At 40.8% G+C, this 21,183-nt stretch overlaps 1 protein-coding gene across 6 annotated transcripts; it reads left to right on the forward strand.

Annotated features, from left to right (window-relative positions):
• Positions 1–2,151: 2,151 nt before the first annotated feature.
• Positions 2,152–20,848, forward strand: LOC139105132 (unconventional myosin-IXa). 6 transcript variants are annotated; one of them, XM_070661057.1, is made up of 15 exons: positions 2,152–2,717; positions 3,793–4,690; positions 4,759–5,063; positions 5,150–5,767; positions 5,836–6,134; positions 6,191–6,450; positions 6,555–6,862; positions 6,946–7,283; positions 7,375–7,435; positions 8,354–8,680; positions 9,560–10,471; positions 10,543–10,623; positions 10,691–12,933; positions 13,002–14,009; positions 14,231–20,848. In XM_070661057.1, the coding sequence occupies exons 3-15, from the start codon at positions 4,771–4,773 to the stop codon at positions 14,326–14,328; spliced, it is 6,846 nt and encodes a 2,281-aa protein (XP_070517158.1). In that variant the 5' UTR covers positions 2,152–2,717; positions 3,793–4,690; positions 4,759–4,770; the 3' UTR covers positions 14,329–20,848. The 6 variants fall into 6 exon arrangements, with proteins under 6 accessions (XP_070517158.1, XP_070517159.1, XP_070517160.1 ...); XM_070661058.1 differs by lacking the exon at positions 2,152–2,717 and adding an exon at positions 3,080–3,239; XM_070661059.1 differs by lacking the exon at positions 2,152–2,717 and adding an exon at positions 3,278–3,603.
• The last annotated feature ends 335 nt before the right edge of the window (positions 20,849–21,183 follow it).

The raw sequence follows: 21,183 nt of genomic DNA on the forward strand, positions 1-21,183 counted from the left end.
TCAGAGGAAAAATGCATTCCTCGATTTTCGACAATATTTGACCTCTCTAATTTCACAGTACGATAAAATATTAAATGCACCGTGTCTCACAATTTTTCGATAGAAATCCTCATTAACGTTGGCGATGAAGCTTGTAAGATTCTTCAGGTACGTTACCTGGCTTCAGGTGCGATAAATTTCGGCGATTCCGCAAAACCGTCGGGAACTCTGTAGGAAGGGATACGCAATTTTTCGATAGAAATCCTCATTGACGTTGGCGATGAAGCTTGTAAGATTCTTCAGGTACGTTATCTGGCTTCAGGTGCGATGAATTTCGGCGATTCCGCAAAACCGTCGGGAACTCTGTGGGAAGGAATACGCTGAGAGCCACCTGCAAATAGTCACGGTCAGTTTAATCGATCACGACGTCTTTGACGGGAAAACATTTGAATAATGCAGGCAATGCGCTTTTTAATGCAAAAAAAACGCGACTTACCGGTGCAAAATGTGCCAGTGGTCGTAAGCCGTATTGATCAGCTACACCGACGCGCCGCTTCCGTTAATGCAGACACGCCGGCCGGGGAGAAACGCCGATACCGAAATTCTCCGTGTTACACGCGGACCATTAATACTGGGGCGTGTGGCATTCCGTTACTATATCCCGAGATGCCTATCCCGACAACGAAGGTAATCGCGGCGTCGTAACGTCCACCCGGCATCGATCACGAGTTAAATTACCTGCCGCGCGCTTTCCGGTGCTGCGGCTGGAGCCCGACGATGGATCGAGGCGGGAATCCTGAAAAATACAAATAAATATTAATAAACTTGTAAAAACTAACGTAACGACGCGCGACTAATGCGAGCGCAGCTTACGCGTCCTCCCGCGAGCGCCAGCACTTGACGAACTTTCCGAAGTGAAGGCGGTCGCGAAATTTGCCCCGCTTGATCATCGCGTCATTGTCGGCGATGCATGATTAATGATCTCCGCCCGATCAGCCGGCCCTCGCGACACACGTTAGAAACGAAGCATCTCGCCGACACGGGATCGCGCACTATCGAACGGCATCGCAAAAATCACCCCCCCCCTCCCCCCGTCCCTCGATCAACGGTCATCTCAACTTACCGTTGTCCAGCCGCGTCTCGCTCGATTTCATTTGTGAAAAATGCATGAGCCAGGCAAGCCAGGCCAACGTCGCAAAGCTACCTCGCCGGATGCAGAAAGCGCCCGTTTAAATTTGCGCAATCGAATGCTAAAGTTTCAGCCGTGCCGGCTACCTGTTCCCGGGATTCTCGATACTTCTGGCAGACATATTAGAAAAAAGGGGGAAAGAGAGAGACGCGAGAGACGATCGATCTAGCGGTCGAAGAGCGCGGCGGGTGCGCTTCTCTCGATAGATTTTTACTCGCTCAATGCGAAGATGCCTCGCGTATGCGAATAATTTTGCAAAATAGAGTCTACAATTGTTTAATAAGAGCAAGAATATACCATTTTCGATGGAGCCTCGCTTCCTGCAGCCGTCAGCTTCGCGCGTAGCAGTCCATTACTGGCCGCACCCTCTGACGGTCAATCGTAGCGTCAGCCGATCTCGACAGATAACTAAATCCGGTTTGAATGTTCACGAAAACGGAAGAGAATGCTGTTGTACAATTTTCCAATTTAAAAGCAATGCTTTTCGATAATTTAGCACTCATTCCCAATAATATCCAGCGATTTTAATCCTCAAAATAAGTGATAATTTTTATCATTTATTTGACAGAATTAATTTGACAATATCTGTACAGGCGAACGTCATGCTTTGATCAAAAATCAATTTTCAATAAAACAGGCTGATGCAGCTACAAAGAATCAATATAATATAATATAATATTTTCTCGAACAATTTTTGTATTATTACGCCATCTGATAAATCTCCTTCTTGTTACTGAATGAGAGGTTTGTCCACGTTGCCGAAAGGATGCGCCGCATACGCCTTTACCGTGGTGCGTCGGCAAACTAGTAACAGACGTCTCCGTGGTCAGCGGGACCAATTGGTGACCGCCGGCGCGCACCACGTGACCGCGAAAATCGAAATGGTGGACGTATCGGGACGCAGGATCCCGTGCGGTGACGAAGGACGATAAACCTGGGCAAGGGCCCCCGTCGTGCCGTGTGTACGGTGACTGTGCGTGTGAAATACCACCGCGGCGGGTGTGCGTGCTATCTCGCGCGAGGGTGCCGCCGGCAGGTAGAATACGCCGCGGGAGTTCGCGTCCGCGCGGCCCTTCGCCAGACCGGTGCTGCGGGATCGATCCGACGGGGCCCCGATCGGGGACGTGAGCGCGGACGGCGCGCGTGTTTACCGCGGCCAAGTGTCAGCAGCCCGTTCCGTATTGTCGTCCGGAGCGTCGGCCGGGCCGCGAGTCGTCGCGCGGTGAAAACGGAGCAGGAGCGAGGCGCGTGGACCGAGGACAGTCGCCGCGAAAGAAGCTGGACCGCGGCCGGTCGCGGTGCGGGCGCGATCGGGTCCGCGACGTGAGGCATCCCGCGGATGCGAGAAGGGAGAGACGGTAGCACGGTCAGACATCACGACAACCCAGGACAAGATAGGGCAGCGGCGGCGGCGGCGAGTTCCTGTTCTACACACGCGCGCGCGCGCGGGCTCACCGAGACCCGCGGCAGCATGCCCGAGCGCGCCGCGCGGGCTTCGCTGCTCCTGGTGAACGACGATGCGTCGCGACGTGGACCCCCGACGTTGGAGGTAATGCGAACGGATGCGAAAGTATCAGCGAGGGGGGCCGAGCGAGTGACCCGCGTGCACGCGAGCGGGCAAGCGCGCACGCAGGCGCTCGCTCACGCATGCCTCTCACAACGATGCATTCCTACGCGGTGATACCGCGCGCCCCGTGATTCAGAGCCTCCGCTCCAGAAGCCGTCTCGCGGCGCGATTCCGGCGAGTGGTCTTATCGCACCGTCGGCTCGCTTGAAGTTCTCGCGTGCGAGGCCAGTTTATTGTTCGTTGATCGGCCGCGGGTCCGTGACCCGCCACGGGATCCCCATACGTGCGCGTGTGTGTGCGTCTAAATGTCACACGGCCGTCGACTGCCCCTCCCCTCCTATCCTGCCGCTCGCCCGTGCGAGGAAACGCGCGGTCGCGGTATCGCGGAAACGCGCTAAATACCGCTCGCGGCATTCCTTTGTAAGAGCGTGTGCGTGTGTACGCGCGTGAGGCGCCGATCAATCCGTCTCGCCGATCTGGCCGGGAGTGCCCTGGACCGCGACGGTACACCTCCGTGTATTCCTGGCAGGCTGCTCCAGTATTTTCCTTGCGCGCGCGACGGCGCGGCTATTTGCGTGCGCGCGTGCACTTTGCTGGAAAAAAAAATAAAAAAACCCACCTGGAGCGGAGAAGAAGAGATATTTTTACATCAGACGGTCGTGCATCATTGAGTTCGCGGCGCGCGACACGTGCGTGCGTGCGTGCGTGCATACGACGGGCCGAAAACGCGAGCAGTCGCGACGGTCTACGCGCAGTGGCCGTCACCTCGAACTCTTCGAGGGCGATCGGGGAGAAAGGGCGTTCGATTATTCCTCGCCGCTTTTAATAGCCGTTCTAATAGCTGTCAGCCTCCCACGCGGTTCGCGATGTGCGTTCTATCTTGATGTGCTCGCGTTAAAATAGAAACGCACCTGTTCCATTCATTCACGTTACATCGCACGCCTAAGCGGGTCGCGTCGTAAACCCGAGATCGCTTTATTTTACACGCGTGCACGCGTACCGTCGCTACGTCGTGTGCTTCCCCTCCTTTAATTAATGCGTTATATATTTTTTTCAGATAAAACGCGCTTCTGATGTAGAAAAAGAAACTTTGTGCAATGGAAACGATACCGCAACTGTAAAACTACTGCAATAAATATGCTGAAATACTCAAGAGGTACTCGAGAATATTTAACAATACGCTGAAGACCTTGGATTTTTGTCAAAACAAGGAAACTAAGTTACTGCCTACCAACAATAGCGCACCCACGCTTGTCATCTGTTCAGTGAATGTTGTGATAATAATTTAATGCCGTCGAGAAGGTACCATTGGACAGTCCGTGTTGAACGCATGATATTCGAATAAAACAGGCTACTCTACGACTCTAAAAATACTCTGACTCTTAATGAACAAATCAGGAACAAGGACCTATCAGATTGACTGAATGTATAAATCTATTTGAAAACAAGAAAAAAAGAGAAATCATTCTAATGACTCTATTTTATTACATTAATAATAATTAACAGTTGGAATACTCTACATATTGAGAAAGATATATCGGAACAAATTTAGAAATAATTTGGAAGGGCTTTACAATTTCTTATTGATATGATTCATGACTACGTAAAACGCAAAAAGCATTTTATTTTATATCAAATGAATTTATTTTTAAAACTTTAAGTGATACATATAAAATTTATTACCTCTTGAAATCTAGCCAACTGGCAAGTGTATCTGACAAAAATAAACAATCCAAATTGCATCAAAAGTATAGTAAAGTTTAAACGCGTGTAAAATAATCATAAACACTGACGTTTTATCGTTGCAAGCTTGTAAAACAAAATGTATAATAATTATTTTAAACGCTTGTATCAATGGTTGTACATAACGAGTGAACAAGAAGAAGGAGAAGCAACGTATCTGAAATATTACATAGATGACAGAGGATATATTTGCTAACCCTCTTCCGTACAAGGTATGCTGCTTAGAACTACTTGATTTGTGCAATAAATTATTTGCTTATCGTTGATATCACAATTTTAGGGTTAAAAAAAAATGGACAACAGTGGATCTGGAGTAGTGCAAGTATTTGTGGGTGAATGGAGCCCTGAATATGAGGCGCTTTCCATAAAAGCCACGAAACAAACTTCGTCAGCCGAGATAGTGGAGTGTATTATTGAAAGACTCGGACTGGTGGACACTACCGTTTCGAATGGCTATGAGTTAGCAGAAGTGGTAGGAAATTCCGTTGGGCAAGAATGTAAGGAAAGAAGACTTGGCCCCGCCGAGTGTCCCGTAGCACTCATGTTACTGTGGCCGAAAAATGATACTCAACAAGAATACTACAGGTCTATTATTTGGATTTAATAATTATGTTTTGTTATTATCTGCTTTATATAAAATAATTTTTTACGAAAATTTTTTTTTTTTTTAGATTTTACCTGCGGAAAAAGCAACCAGACTATTTATGGTCTGACAGTAGATTTCCTATGGATCCTCAACTTCTAAAGGACTATTTTAATAGATTCCTTTATCAACCGCGAGACAAGGAATATCCAGATCTATGTCAACTTCCAGATCTGAATGAGCAAACGCTATTGGATAATTTGAGGGCAAGGTTTTTGGCTGGCAACATATACACCTATGTCGGCAGCATCTTAATTGCCTTGAATCCATTCAAATTTTACCCCATCTATAATCCGAAATATGTCAAATTATATCAAAACAGAAGATTGGGTCCAGACATTCCTCCTCATATATTTGCCATAGCCGATGCAGCTTATCATTGTATGCTTAAGGAGAAGAAGAATCAATGTATCGTTATTAGTGGTGAAAGCGGTTCTGGTAAAACAGAATCAACAAATTTTTTGTTGCATCATTTAACGGCACTTAGTCAGAAGGGTTCGCATGGCAGCGGTGTGGAACAAACCATACTCAGCGCTGGTCCTGTTCTGGAAGCATTCGGTAATGCAAAAACGGCCCATAACAACAACAGTAGTCGCTTTGGAAAATTTATTCAAGTAAATTATAAAGAAAATGGAATGGTTCACGGGTATGTTTTACAATAATAACATTTTAAATATAAATGGTGAAACATAAATAACTTATCTACATTTTTAGTGCTGTGGTTCAAAAATACCTTCTGGAGAAATCAAGAATTGTTTCTCAAGGACGGAATGAACGAAATTATCACGTGTTTTATTATTTGTTGGCTGGCGCAAATGAGCAAGAAAAACAGCTATTGCACTTGGAAAGTTGTGATCGGTATAATTACTTAAATAAAAGCGGCTGCTACGGACTGGAAAATATTGACGAGCGACACGAATTCTCGAGATTAAAACAGTCTATGGAAATGGTGGGCTTCACGACAGAGAAACAAAGGAGACTCTTCGCAGTTCTGTCGGCAGTCCTTTTGTTAGGTAATTATTAAATTATCCATACGTGTTATTAAAATAACTCTCCATTTTTAATTTAGGTAATGTTGAATTTCATCCGAGAAAATCATATCACCATCACGATGAAGCTGTAGGCGTTAAAAATCCAGAAGTAGTTGCATTGATATCAGAACTTCTTCGAGTAAAGCAAGAAACTCTGTTGGCTGCACTCACTGCCAAACGTGCGAGAGCTTCTGGAGAGACTTTAGTTATTAACTATAGACTTCCCGAAGCGATTGCGGCACGCGATGCTATGGCAAAGTGTCTGTACGGAGCTTTATTTGATTGGATTGTGCTGCAGGTAATAAAAGAACTTATATATATATATATATATATATATATATATATATATATTACGATTATTAACTGCATGATACGTGAAATAACGCATATCGTTTTTATTAGGTGAATCATGCCCTGCTTTCTAAAAAAGATACCCTCAGAGATCATCAAGGCAATAGTATAGGTGTATTAGACATATTTGGTTTCGAAGATTTTAAAACGTGCAATAGTTTCGAGCAGTTGTGTATCAATTACGCAAATGAACAATTGCAACATTATTTTAATCAACATGTTTTCCAATACGAACAACGAGAATACAGAAAACAGGGAATTAGATGGACAGATATAGGATACAGCGACAATTCTGGATGTCTCAATCTCATTGAAGGGAAACCGAATGGTCTCTTATGTCTTCTTGATGATCAGTGCAAGTTAGTATTGTTGCTTAAATATACATATATTTTTTTATGAATTTATAAAATATAATCTACGTATGTTTGATTTTATCTTACAGCTTCCCCGGTGCAACGAATGAGACATTATTACAGAAATTTAACACTGTGCATAAAGAAAATCCATTTTATGAAGCGCCGCAGCGTCGAGAAGCAACATTTGTTGTGCGTCATTACGCCGGTGCGGTCAAGTACCAAGCTGCTAATATGAGAGAAAAGAATTTAGATTTAATGCGGCCCGATGGCGTGGTTGGAGTATTGAAAAATTCCTCTCTTGCCTTCGTGCGGGAATTAGTTGGTGCCGATCCGGTTGCCGTATTCAGATGGGCTATATTGCGAGCCTTCTTTCGCGCTCATTTTGCATTTCAAGAAGCCGGTCGAGCACACAGGCATGGTAGAGGTAAATATTAAATTGTAACAAGTTTGAATATTTTTTTATGTATCGATTAGTGCAAAAAAATTAATTAAAAAATATGTGCTTCTTTTTTCAGTTGATGGAAACAAGGCGTCTGTACAAAACAGATATAGAACACCCAACGAGAATTTAATAAGGTAACACTAAAATTTTTTTAGCTTTTTAATTAAATGATGTTTTTATTAACGGTAATAAAAAATATAAAATGCTTCTGTCTGTAACTTGTAACAAAGCAATATAATATTAAATTGACAAATGTGTGAGAAGAAAGTGCTTGTTGCGCTTGTTTTTTTGGACATGTTTGCATATTGTCTTATTTAGTATGAATCTACGTTGTGCGTCAATAATACATGCATCACACTCTAATAGAATTTCGGTATTTATGAAGTAAGATTAATCTATTATATTTATATTGGCCATATGTTTTTTATCCCTTTGTAGCCATCTTGTGACGTTGTCGACAGTCAATCTAACTATTAACCGAATTGCGTAAGTGGTCTTTTGATCCACTGTATGTGTAATTCTCGCAAATGTTGTATTTTGTTGATACATCCCATGGATTTACAACAAAAATCAATGCATATTAATGTTTCTGTGACAGCCAATCTTAAATAATTTTGACAAAAACGTAAAATACTCTGAGTAAATTTGTAAATCCATATTTCCAATTGTGTGTGTATACAGAGTTTATTTCCGTTTATGTTTGCATCCCTCGTATTAGCTACAACTAGAATGCATTTTCATGACATTTCCATACAATTATATTCTATCATTGTACAATGTTCTTGTTACTGTATTTAAGCATGATTTATGACGCAAAACTGAATTTTCTTTCATACTGTTCATATCAGTCATCTCATATTTTTTTCTACATTTCAATATCATTCATCAGTCGATGGAACATTTTCCAAAGACGTCATGTACAAAGTTCGGTACATGTAACCGAAAAAAAAGCGTATTAAAAATAAGTACTTAATGATTTATATAAAATAATTAGCTAATCGTAAGGAATATCGTCGATTGACGAGATAATTAAGAACTAGAAAATTTTTCAGTTCACACAAACATACTCGCCCACCAAGTTATCAGAAGCAACGCAGTATATGTATATCATCGGCTACTCCTTCTGCCACATTATCTTCTATACAAACCGAAAATGACAATTTAAACAACAATCGTCTATCGTGGCCACAATTTAGAAACATTAATCAGACGCAACACCCGTCAAACGTTACATCAATGAAAGGTGTTTACATATTGCGGGGCAGGGAAGACCAGTCCCATAGTAATAATAAATTCAGGCGAGATACTCATACACCGCTAGAGAGGGTGCTTCCAAAAGACGAAGCAAACGTGATGGAACGCGCTAATCAGATAGTCATGTATGTAACGTATATATTCGATATTCATTTAATAACTTATAATTTAAGCTATAAAAAAATTTCTGGTCTGAATAAACCAAGAATTAGTGCTCTATAGCAATACCGGGTGGTGATGGGTTTCCTTTTTATAGATGATTTTCGTAAGTTAATAGTTGACGTTGTTCCGTGGCTTTATCGAACGATCTTAATAACATACCACTGCATTTTTTTAGTCATTAAAAAAAATCATACATCACAGAACTATTTTTCATTATTTGTAATTTATAATCAACTTTACAGTTGTTCTTGATATTTAATGATGACTGCTGCATGCTGAGTGTTTTGCAATTAAAAAAAAAAAACTTTTTTTAAAGAAATTGTGTTTATCGTAATTGCAACTTTTACGGCCATGAACCATTTATAGCGCGGGTTACAAATGTAACATAGAATAATTTAAGTTAATTTAAAAAATAATTGCAGATTAAAAGTAATATGATTTCATAGTGATATTTTATATATATCATAACATTCATCTAAAATATTTCTAGATACTATCTTTAAGCTTGCTGTATGTTTTTTCTTACCTACTTCTACTTGTAGTATAGTCATATACCATACCAATTTTCTATTTATTTTATAATTCATATATTAAATACATTTTGTATATTCGATAAACATTTCATACATTTTCAATACAAAAAACACTGCTAGTAGACACGTAATTAGATTGTAATTCCTTCTCCTGTATATATATAAAATTATTATTAAGTATCATGTCATTTGTACAGACATTATATATTTGTATATATAATAATGTTGATAAATCGTAATAACAGGAGAACGAATGTACATCAACACAATATCGAATGTTATAAATTATTTGGATCAAAATGTTTGCAGGAAAAATAAATCGTTTCGGCCGAGGGAACGCGGCAAGAAGGGCCTGAAAAATCTACAAACAGTGAAGACACTCGCAGGAAGAACTCAGAGTTACGGTACTGGACCGGGAAAAGCCAGAAAACAGCCTATGACCGTCTCTGCACAATTCCAGCAGAGTTTGCACAGTCTGATGGATACTTTGAATCAGGCAAATCCTTTCTTCATCAGATGTATTAAGAGCAACGCTAATAAAGTGCCGAATGAATTTGATGAAGAAACGGTACAACGACAATTGCGTTACACAGGCATGTTGGAAACTGTCAGAATAAGACAGGCCGGTTTCAACGTGCGATTAACGTACGAGGAATTTATACAACTATATCGAATGCTACTTCCCAAGGGTCTTCTGAGCTCACAATCTGACGTAAGGGATTTCTTACTGACTCTCAATCTCAATAGAGATAATTATCAGTTGGGTACTACCAAGGTTTTCCTCAGAGAGTCTGAAAAGATCAAATTAGATATTGAGCTCCATCAACAAATCATAACGAGCATTACTACGATACAAAAATGGTTCCGGGCTTGTCTGGAAAGGAGAAAATTCCTTAGATTAAAGAATGCTATTGTACAAATACAATCTTTCTGGAGGATGGTCTCAGCGCAGCGCTTAGCTCAGGTTCTTCGTGCACGATCTGAAGCTGCATTGCATATACAAACTGCCTGGAGAGCGTACAAACAGCATAATTGGTTTAAAAAATTAAAATCGTGCGTAATTACCTTCCAAGCATATGTCAGAGGAAATAATGCTAGAAAAAAACTTACTGAATTAAGAAAACGAAAAAGAGCTTTACCAGATAAAATTCAAGAAGTCAAAAAGATTCAAGAACATAAAGAACTTATGTATGATAAAGTATGCGCCAAAGATAGCGAAGAGTAAGTATAATGTGTACATATTATAACACGATATAGATAACGATTTTATATTATTTTATTTTAATCTACAGATTTGTGGAAGATAGAAGTCTGACGGAATATGGCGAATCGCCTCGAAAAATAGAATCTCAAAATCGACTCACGTCAACAAGGTAGATATCGAATTTTTAATTTTACTATCAAAACTTTTGCAAAAAATTATTAATTTTTTTTTTACAGAGGTGATAATGCATATCGAGACAACACTTTGGATACAAATATTTTGTATTCCAAACGAAAGCTTACTCCGAACAAACGAATTTTGCACGACGTGCCGTTGAAAAATACGGAAACGTATCATTACGATGAACTTGCGGACCGTAAAAGTAGTCTCGAGAGTTTGACCAGTCTGAGGAGTTACGAATCTCAAGCTAGCATCAACAGTTCTGAATCGCAAGAGAATTCTGGCTCGAGGCCCGTGCCGAGTACAAGGACGAAACGTGGTGATCATTCGCCAGCGGTCGCATCGAATATAAATTTATTGAATGCGTCCAGTCGACTTTCCTCAGTGAGTAGAAGAACTGACAGTTCTTCGACAGGATATAGTGACGGTGAGACTGAAAGCGAAACACCGAGTGCCGTGCAAAGTGCTCCGCCTGTTTTCAACACAAGCCCGCCGTTCGTCAGCCCGCGTGAGATAAAGTATCATTCTACCAACGTAAATCTGACGCACAGTCCGAGTTCGGATATCTGGCGTCGTAGAGTGGATTATTCGCCCGCAAATTACAGCGATTATTTTATGTCGGTACCTCAGAAAGCAACAGTTACCCGTTCTCCGAACGTTTCTTATTATAAAAATGTGACGGATAACGTTTTCGAACAAACCCGACAGGAGAAGCCCAACGAAGCGGCGAATTATAATGTTAAACTCGACACAAGCGATCGTTTCGTTCAGATGGAGAGCTTGGCGAGTAATAAACAACAACGCGGACTGAATGATAACAGCATAGGCAATGACCGAATGGAAAATATTCCAATATCGCCGACAAAGCGAGATCATACCAAACCTGGATCCACAAAAAATGTTAAAGATCTTAGTTACTTGCGGCGACAAAATTCGGAAGGAGATACTGGGATGAAAGTCACGGATGTCAACGATGACAGTACTTTAAAGAGCAATTTATTAAGAGGATCATCACCAAAGGAAAAGATTTCTCGTTCAAAAGAAAAATACGAACCGGATGTACCAGTGAGAAACGCAAGGCGGAATAGACCTTCGAGAGAAGTTCAGTGTCGATCTATGGGCGAGAGCGTAGTCGAAACTAACACAGAAACGCGAAATCTTCTTCTTGGTACGATTAAAGAAAGTGACTTGAATAAAACGACGAATGTATGGTACCGAAAAGATTATCCACACGAAACTACGTCTCGATCTGTTACGGATTGGCCTATTAACAAAAATGAAGCTACGTACAAAGTACAGCAGCCTGGTAAACGCATGAGATCTAACGCGATAACAACTCTCGATTTGCGAAGAAGAAATTCTGATCCAGCGACGAAAATCTCGGGTTTAAGTGAGGATAAAATAGGACAGGACACCAGCTCGAACGATCTGAAACTTGCGCCTGGTATGAATCTTCTTGAGTGGAAAGGTAATCTGTTCACTTTGGCCGGCCATCGTTTTCGAAAAGTTGCAAGATTTGCGAAGGATGACGTATGCGTGTGTTGCCATGAAAAAATGGACGCGTTTGTGACGCAAGGCTATAAATGTATCGACTGCAAGCAATTGTATCACGTCAAATGTATTCAAAACGGTGGAGTACTAAAAATGCCGTGTTTATTAGCTAATACACCGAGTAGACGGAAAAGAAAACCTCCGCGCACACCGTATGATACTACAAAACAAACGGTCACATCTAAATTCAGTTTAACCGGCACTTCAGCCTTCTCCGACAGCACAGATAAGATCATTTCTGATGCCAAGGAGTTAGCGTTGATGCAAGACTTTATCACCAAGAAGATTTATAAAATGGAGAGTCAAGAAGAGGGTCGGAAACCGAGCGAAGTGGATCGTGTTTTTAAGCATGCGCTTAGAAAGTTCAAGGACGACCTGGTAATTACGTATAGCGTCGCCATACAGCAAGGCGTGGAAGGCAATATCAAGTATACTGATTTGATCGCCAATTTTCTTCACGTTATGGAAACTGTTTGCAAGCAAGAGAACACGAGGGAAGATTTCCCTGTAACAATGGGCGTGAATGCATTCAGAGGTTTTATGAACGAATTTATGGCGATGGTTAAAACTGAAGCTCCCGAAAAGCAAAGCAAGAGTAAACGGAAAAAAGAAAAGAAACGGAAGCAGGAAGAGCCCATACGGCATGGCAGTCACATGTTTCAATTGACTATTATTAACATACCCACCGCTTGCGAAGTCTGCACGTCCTTCTTCATGTGGCCTATTGAGCGAGGACTCGTTTGCCAAAGTAAGTAATTTTTTTTTAAATAATTATAATTAATTATATATGTATATAATTATATATTGTGTTTTCAGATTGTAAATTAACATGTCACAAAAAATGCTACATGAAGGCATCAGCAGAGTGCGGCAAAGATGGTTCTCTGTCCGAAATGAATTCGCGCAAAGTATTCGGTGTGCCGTTGTACAAGTTAGATTGTGGCGATGGTAAAGTACCACTCGTAGTAGATCGTTTGATTACAACTATCGAGATGCATGGTCTCTATACGGAGGGTATATACAGGAAGAGCGGTGTCAGTTCTAAAGTGAGAGAACTCAAAATGAAAATGGATGAGGGTGATTTAGAGAAAGTGGATTTCGAGAACTATCAGGTGCATGTCCTAGCGGCAGTATTGAAGAGTTTCTTCAGAGACATGCCAGAGCCGCTTTTGACTTACGAGTATTATGACGACTTCCTACACGCAGCGAATTTAACGGATCCGCACGATCGAATTAGCACGCTCTTCGCAATATTAAAGAAATTGCCGAAACCAAATTACGATTTAATGGAACGCTTAATTGTCCATTTGGCGCGAGTAGCACGACATGAAGTGGACAATAGAATGTCACCGTCAGCTTTGGCCATCGTTTTTGCACCGTGCATTCTCAGAACGAACAGGACATTGCCCGCGCAAGATTCTCTTCAAGATGTGGGCAGGCAGACGCGTTGTGTCGAAACGATCGTGCAGGAAAAGTTGAGAGTAGTTCGAGCAACGCTAGCGGATATAAATACTCTTGAGTCAGCCTGTCACACAGCAACTCACCGACTCTCCAGTTTACGTTCGTCCAAGATCTTCAGCCCAGAAGAATTGAACGTGGCCGCCTCGAGTGCCGCGGGACGGGCAGCTGCGATGGATCGCGACAGGGATCGAGGAGACGAAGAGGAAGCGTTACTCGTCGATCATATACAAGAAATTCAGAAGGAAAAGGCCCTCTTGACATCTACTTTACCCAGTTTGACGAGGGCTTCTTCGGATGACGATCTCCTCTTGTCAGCTACAGATCTAGACGATGGATCTCTCGACGATCTACTCCCATCTGCTGGTAAGTACTTTCTAAGAATCAATTATATATAACTGCAATTTGATCAACGATTTCTCAAGGAATCTATATATTGGCAAATATTTATAACTGAGCGTTTTAATTACTTTATTAATTTGAAAAACAATTCTTTAAATTGTCAAATAATCATGGATACTTAAAGATAGTTATAGGTCGATTTCTAGATTCCTCAGTTTATAATCTTGTACTTTCATTAATCACAGACGGACTCGTAAGGAAGAAACCCGTTCAAAGGCAAAGTTCAGCAGATAATTCGTTTCCGACGATAATCAATATGGACGACGACATGGTAATGGTATAAATAGCGTCCACGAATAACGTTAATGCGCATTCTGAATGATTATAGTAATCAGATGATGCGAAATATCATATTAGGGCAGAGAATTATTAATTATTATAATTGTTATAATTGTTATAATTAATTATATAAATATTATATAATTATATAATTTATAATGTATAATATATATAATATATAATTATATAAATAATTGTTATAATTAATTATTATAATTATTATAATTATAATTTTAATTGCGGGTCAATTCAGCTGATTGTTGATGTGTTGAAACGCATTGGTGGTTGGAACGCATTATAAATAGCTCTTGTAATTTGTTGACTCCATAAAAAAAAAAGTTTAATTGTGCGACTGAAATAATTCCATTCTTTTATCAAAGTCAGTAGAGATATTTAAAACTATTTCATACAATATATTAGGAAAAAAAAGGAATCCGCACAAATTTTAACTTAGTCGCATCATTTTATTCGCAATGCATTCCTTTCTTTGAAGACTGTCGAAGTATTTAGGCGCAACGTTTCGTTCATCTATAGATTCTAAAAGAAACACTAATGCGCCGCTTTACACATTTTATATATAAGAGTTGAAAGCACAGAAAAAAAACTAGAAAGTATTTAACGAAAAGCGTGTATTCCTCTTAAAATGTATATATACAAGGTACATATATATATATAAATTTTAAGAAATAATCCGCTTGTCAAAGTGATGAGGGAGTCATACCGAATTGTTTTTACAAATTTATGTTCATAAAAATGTAATTTATTGTTGCACCATGTTGCAAATTCTCAGTAAACGATTTTTTTTTACGGAGAATCTTTCAGTGGTGTATAAATGTGCTGTTCCTTTATAATAATTCGCTTAGCGTAAGTAGATCTGCCACTTTAAAAATCATTTCTTCCCAAAGGATCTACTTGTCACATTTGAAGATAATTGGTAATCGGCTACTTTGAATTCCTGCCAGATGATTTTATTGTATTTCGTATATCTGACGATGATTAGAAACGTTAGGTTTAGAATGCAGGAATTTAAGGGACGACCAGGAGGGAAAGAGAAAACCAAAACATAGTTTGTACATATTATGCAATATAACAAATTTCGTAATGATCTATTATTATTGTTGAATTTACGCGAGAGACGTTTTAAAAAAAAAAAATAATAAAAAGTAATAAAAAACAAATTATATTTCTACTGTCGATATTCGTTGTAGGGGTAATCACATCGTTGTCGGGTCTCTACCGGTTTTAGTTTCTCCACTGAATCGATTTTTACTTAACGCGCTTTTTTCTCATGTTAGATGCATCTATGAGAGGTGTGTGCGCATGTAAATTAAACGCATACATTACACACGAGTACTTATGTACATAACAAATTCGTGCGCGAGACTAATCAAACTTCTTCGCTCGGAATTTATTGCATTTTTAGAAACTTTGTTTTAATTTATAATATATATATAATACATATATGTATGTTATTCGGTGTATCTTCGATCTTTATTGATTCTTTTCTTTATTTCCACTTTTTGCTACGCCGTCTTCTTCGTCGACTCGTACGAATTCGTAACTCATGCCACTTCGTGCACAGAGTAGTAGCCTAACGGTCGAGGAAAATCGACAATGCGAAAGGAAAGGGGTGAAAGAGATTTCGATCTCGAGTAATAGAAGTCTCTATCCAATAAGGATAATCAGATCAACTCTCCACTTACGTACCGCGAACTTAATTGAATTCCCTCGCGAATTAATAGTTACGCCTGATGATGATCCCGGATAGAATTGGTCTGAATCGAGTCCTTTTTATTTTATTTCCCAGCCTCGGTTAGCGATCGAACATAACGATACTCCCCGTTATAATACAGGATACAGCGACTGGATAAAGAATTTATCATTACGGCTACGAGGATGACCTATATAAATTTTTTATTCATTATTTCTGATCGCGCACATCAGACATTCTGTTGCATCCAATCACCAAAGACTCTTACGCGCGGTTATTTTTCATTCTTGTATTTACGTCAATCCGACAATTTTTTTTTGTCTTTTTTTTTTTTACTTTACGTGCATCGTCCGCTTTTTAATACCGAAGTGTCCTATATTTTTAAATTGCCTTCGCGTAATACTTTAAAAGAATGAAACTTATATTTCCGTCCTCTCTCGACTAGATCGACAGTTACGTTTGTACAGCAAGTGAATATTTTAAGTTTCGCGTATCGGCAATCGATGACGCGAATAAAAACTTCTTTTTTCCATTCAATTGAATCCCGTCTTTGAGTACTGGACCACGCGCGACTTTCATCCGGATAACTTTTAGGATTAAGTCGAATAATTACAAAGGGAAAGGGAAAAGAAAACCAAGAAAGAGAAACTATTCCGTTCTTCCAGAACGTTTATTTTTTCTTCTTCGCAACTCGCGTAGACTCATCTTCGCGTTTACGTTCGTTTTTTTAAGAGTAATGGGCTCGGTCGATGATGAGTGTCCTAAGCGATTATCGTCACGTCAAATCGAGCCTCGGTCGTTTTTAGACGGTCTCGGATAACGAGACGACTTTAAATTTGCCTTTTTACAATCGATAAGTTTTACGGAAGGTGTGTAGCTAAGATGAATCGTTATGAAATCGTCTTCACTTTGCGTGGGGGGATAAACCGTAGTGTTATGTAAATGTAACGTTACCTTTCTCATCTACAAAGCCATGACATCGTGCTCTCGGTGCACAAATGACTTCAAGCGAAGCGGAACGATTTTAACGAAAATATATTAAAAAAAAAAATTCATATACTATAAAAGATACCTATATATATATATACATATATATATATATATATATATATATATTTTTGTTACGTCCACCGAATAAGGGTTCTAGTGTGTCGTCCTGCGTTAATACATACATTAATCGCGAATTTTAGCACACCGGTTTCTACCGGTGTGCGATACGTTTAAGAGAGGTTCTTTTTATTTTAATATTGCGACTGTTGTTTCATTGAAGTGTTTCCCGACACGCGGTTGACTCAACGCTCGATTTCACTAAGTTTTTTTTTTATTATTCTTTTTTTTTTATTTTTATTTTCGGCTAGTCCGTTGTTGCGACATCGAGATATATCGAATTGTTGATTCATTTCCCGTCTATCCTGTGAATAATAACCGAACAATCTATATTCTTCGACAATTTTATTAGACAGTGGACAGGGCGTTTAATAATAGATATTGTAAATCTACAGATTACTCTTCGATGTAACACAGAACTGGGTTAGTCGCGTAAGGTAAAAAAAAAAAAAAAAAAAAAAGAAGAAAAAAAAGAAATTATCGTTGTATATGTAAAGTAAATCATCTACACAAGCACATACGCTTCTTTACTGTGGAAAGTGCTTTCGCTCTTGTGATCCGCTCGCGCGAGACGAGCGAAGGCCGCGACATGCCGATCGCGAAGAAATGAGATTTCTCTCGTCGTTCCTCATTTGCGAGGCGAAAATCTCGAACGGCTTGCCGTTTCGCATAATGAAACACCGCAATAAAACCCGCAAGGGACGCGCCGCGCTCTCCCACTTCTTAATTAAATGTAATTAAGATCCCGCACCAAATATACTCGTCGCCGTGATTTCTCCGTTCGGGATTTTCGCAGCGGGCGGGGCGCACTCCCTGTCCGCGACGCGAAGGGCGGCATCGGTTAGTAGTGCCGTAAGGGCAGAGCGCAACAATTCTTCATGACAATATCGTTCCGCAGAAAAGTCGCAATCTCCGAACACATCCCGTGCAGCAACTGCGATTCTCGCGCTCTTTTCTCTCCCATCGCTCTCTCGCGCTCTCGTGCGGTCTCTCTTGGCTGCGAAATATAATCTTCTTAGGAATCGAGACGGCGGCGAGCGCATCCGCAAACGTGGAAAGCCGAACCGAGATCGGTGCTCGTTACTCGGCCGAATTTTTTCGAAATACGCTTATTATCAATATAGGTAAAAAAAAAAAAAATATACGCGTGATGTGTCAAACGTGCGCGCGTATATGATTCGCGTTCGATTCCCGTTTGCCGATCGTTCAAAGCTGCGCCCGCTTTTCTCCCGCTGGCACCAGCCATCCACCGATCGATGACGAGAATATTCTCTGTGCTCTCGAAACTCTAAAAAGTCTAAAACGCTGAAATGAAAGCGTTACAACAGTCGATGCGGGTTTTAAAAAGAATAGCGATTCAGGCAAGAGAGAAGCAAGAGAGGCAAGTGGAGAGAATAGTGTAGTTCTCAATGATCATTGAGATACTCGCGACATTAATGCTCTTCCCTGTTTGTATCTTGACGTAAATCTAAGAGCGACAGTGAGCAGGACGTCTGCTAGTTCTTCGAGTCACAGATATCACCGTATAGAATGTTTTTTATCGGGGAAATATATATATATATATATATTTTCTATAATATTTATATACTTATATATATATATATATATTTTTTTTTTCGTGTATGCGTCGTGCTTATGAAAGATCGACTTTCCTAAGGCTTAAAGTGTATTTTTGATTATAATCCGTCTAAAGTTAAATAAAAATTAAAATCAAAATTGTTTAGAGGCGTAGCGAGATGTTAGACACCACACGCACATCCTGCTCGTTAAATTTATATATATGTGTATAGCCAGAGTGTACACTAATAGTAGTACATTAATATTGAACGAACGAATCTTCCTTAGCGAAAATTTCCATCGGGCCATCGCAACCCGTTATAATTGTTCGTTGCAGTTATTTATAAATTTTCAGTGTTGACGTGTGCATACGTGTATAATCTCGGCGCGATTCCGGATATTAATTTCCGCTAAGGGAACATCGAATACGACTCCGCTTGCTAAATAAGATCTACGCACTCCACTTGGAATATATGTATACATATAACATTTATTTTTCTTCGAACGCGTGTATGCTTAAAAGATATATATATATATATATATATACACACACATCTTATGTATATATATATATCTTATGCACACAAAAATATGTATATATATGACATATGTATGTGTCAAGTGTGTGCATATGCTGTGTATATGTGTGTTGTAGACGTTCGCAGAGATGCTCGACGGACTTTGGCGTCATTTCTCGCGCGACGGCAGACTCGAACGGGAAACGACGCGATGCACGTGCACGATGGAGATTATAGACTTTTTATTTATACGGCGGCGGAACGATTTCACGAGAGGTGCAACGCGCAGGGAGAGAGAAAGCGGAACTCGTCCACTCGACTCGTTATAGCTCAATAGACTTCTGTCTCTTTCTCTCTCCCGCCCTTCTCTCGTTCGTCCCTTGTAATTTTTCTTTTTTTTTTTTTTCCTCTCCGTGTTCTCTCCCTCGCTTTAACGCGGGTTCGCGAATCAAATCGTCTTGGTAGGTCCCGTTGATTCCTCAAAGGTTGGATTACGTGTTGGCACCCCGATTTTCTCTTTTTTAACCCGTCTTTCGTCCGTCTTCTCATTTTTTTTTTTACGTTCGATTACTAATAACCATTTGCACTCTAATAACCGAGAATCGCCAGCGGGGTGGGACACTATGAAATAGATTGCGCGCAGGGAGGGATGATGGAAATCCGACGGGGACGGTAGAGGCGGTTTACGAAGCGTAACGCTGATCTCTTTTTCCCTTTTTTTTTTTTTTTTTCATCCCGGAGTATCAACGACGCGTAGTGCGGTGACCCCGTAAATCGACGCGTATGCGATCACGCGTAATTGTTCGGAAATCGATACTTCAGGATCAATCGGCGGTGTGTACGAGTGTTTATCTCCGGGGATAATAATTTCCGCGAGGGACAAAGGGCTCCAGGGGCTTTGTCTTTCGTCAAATAAGAACCCCCGCGCGAAGAGTCGGTGCCCGCCTTGACTCGGACGTGCCGAAGATAAGGGTCGGGGACCGTCGCTAAACGACGGTGTCGACGGCGAAGCGTACGTCGAACCAGTCGTTTCGCGACGGAAAACCTTACAACCGAACGTTAAGACAAAGAGAGACGGTGGAGGAAAGGTGAAAGGGGAAGAAAAGGAGGAGGACAAGGGTTGATCCCTGCGCGGCCTCCTCGTTTCCTTTTTTCGCGTTGACGGAGGAAGATGATTGATCTCCGGTTTCGCGGCCGGGGGTAAAAACGTAGCGATCGCCTCCGATTCGACGTGGCGATGAACGTTCAATCGCAGATCAAAACTAAACGAAGATTAAAGGGCGGTGTCGAGGAGCGGCATTCTTGTCGGGTGCGCGAACGCGGCCTCGTTAATTGCGCTAATCACTTATGCGCGCGTACGTTTCTTTTATCTCTTCTCCTTTATCCGAGTTCGACGATTTACCGATTTAATTGACGAGTCTGTCTCGTTTCTCTGGTATGCCTGTGTGCGTGTGTGCTTCCGAATGTGTATTCACGCCAGTGGCGTGTAAGGTCGTGTATCACTTGGCGTGGGAATGACGGCGCGCGAGATCTACTTCTTCGTGATCGATTGTAATTTTATATAATATTTGTAAGACAAATTAAATATTATGTACAGCATACCTGACAGTAAATAATAAGTATCTACCTTATATCTCTATATACCACATGTCTGTAAAAAAAAAAAAGATAAAAGCAAAAAAAATTGTTTTCTCTTTTCAGGTACCTAGGTAGTAATCGGGCAAATAAATTGGCAGGACGAAGCGATGCCGCGCCGCGCGTTTTGCCGCCGTAACGTTAATCGTTATTATTAAATGCGATATGAAAGCACTCGTAATTCGTTTGCCCGGAGGTGAAAAGGGGTCGCCGAACATTCGGCACGTCGAATTCGTTATTATCAAGCCCGCTATTAAGCTAACGCGTATCGTATGATCTAATTAGGATTTCCATCAAATAGCGATTGTGAATTAGCACAGATAAATTGCCT

This window comes from Cardiocondyla obscurior, linkage group LG08 (assembly GCF_019399895.1).
Source record: "Cardiocondyla obscurior isolate alpha-2009 linkage group LG08, Cobs3.1, whole genome shotgun sequence".
NCBI lineage: Eukaryota > Metazoa > Arthropoda > Insecta > Hymenoptera > Formicidae > Cardiocondyla > Cardiocondyla obscurior.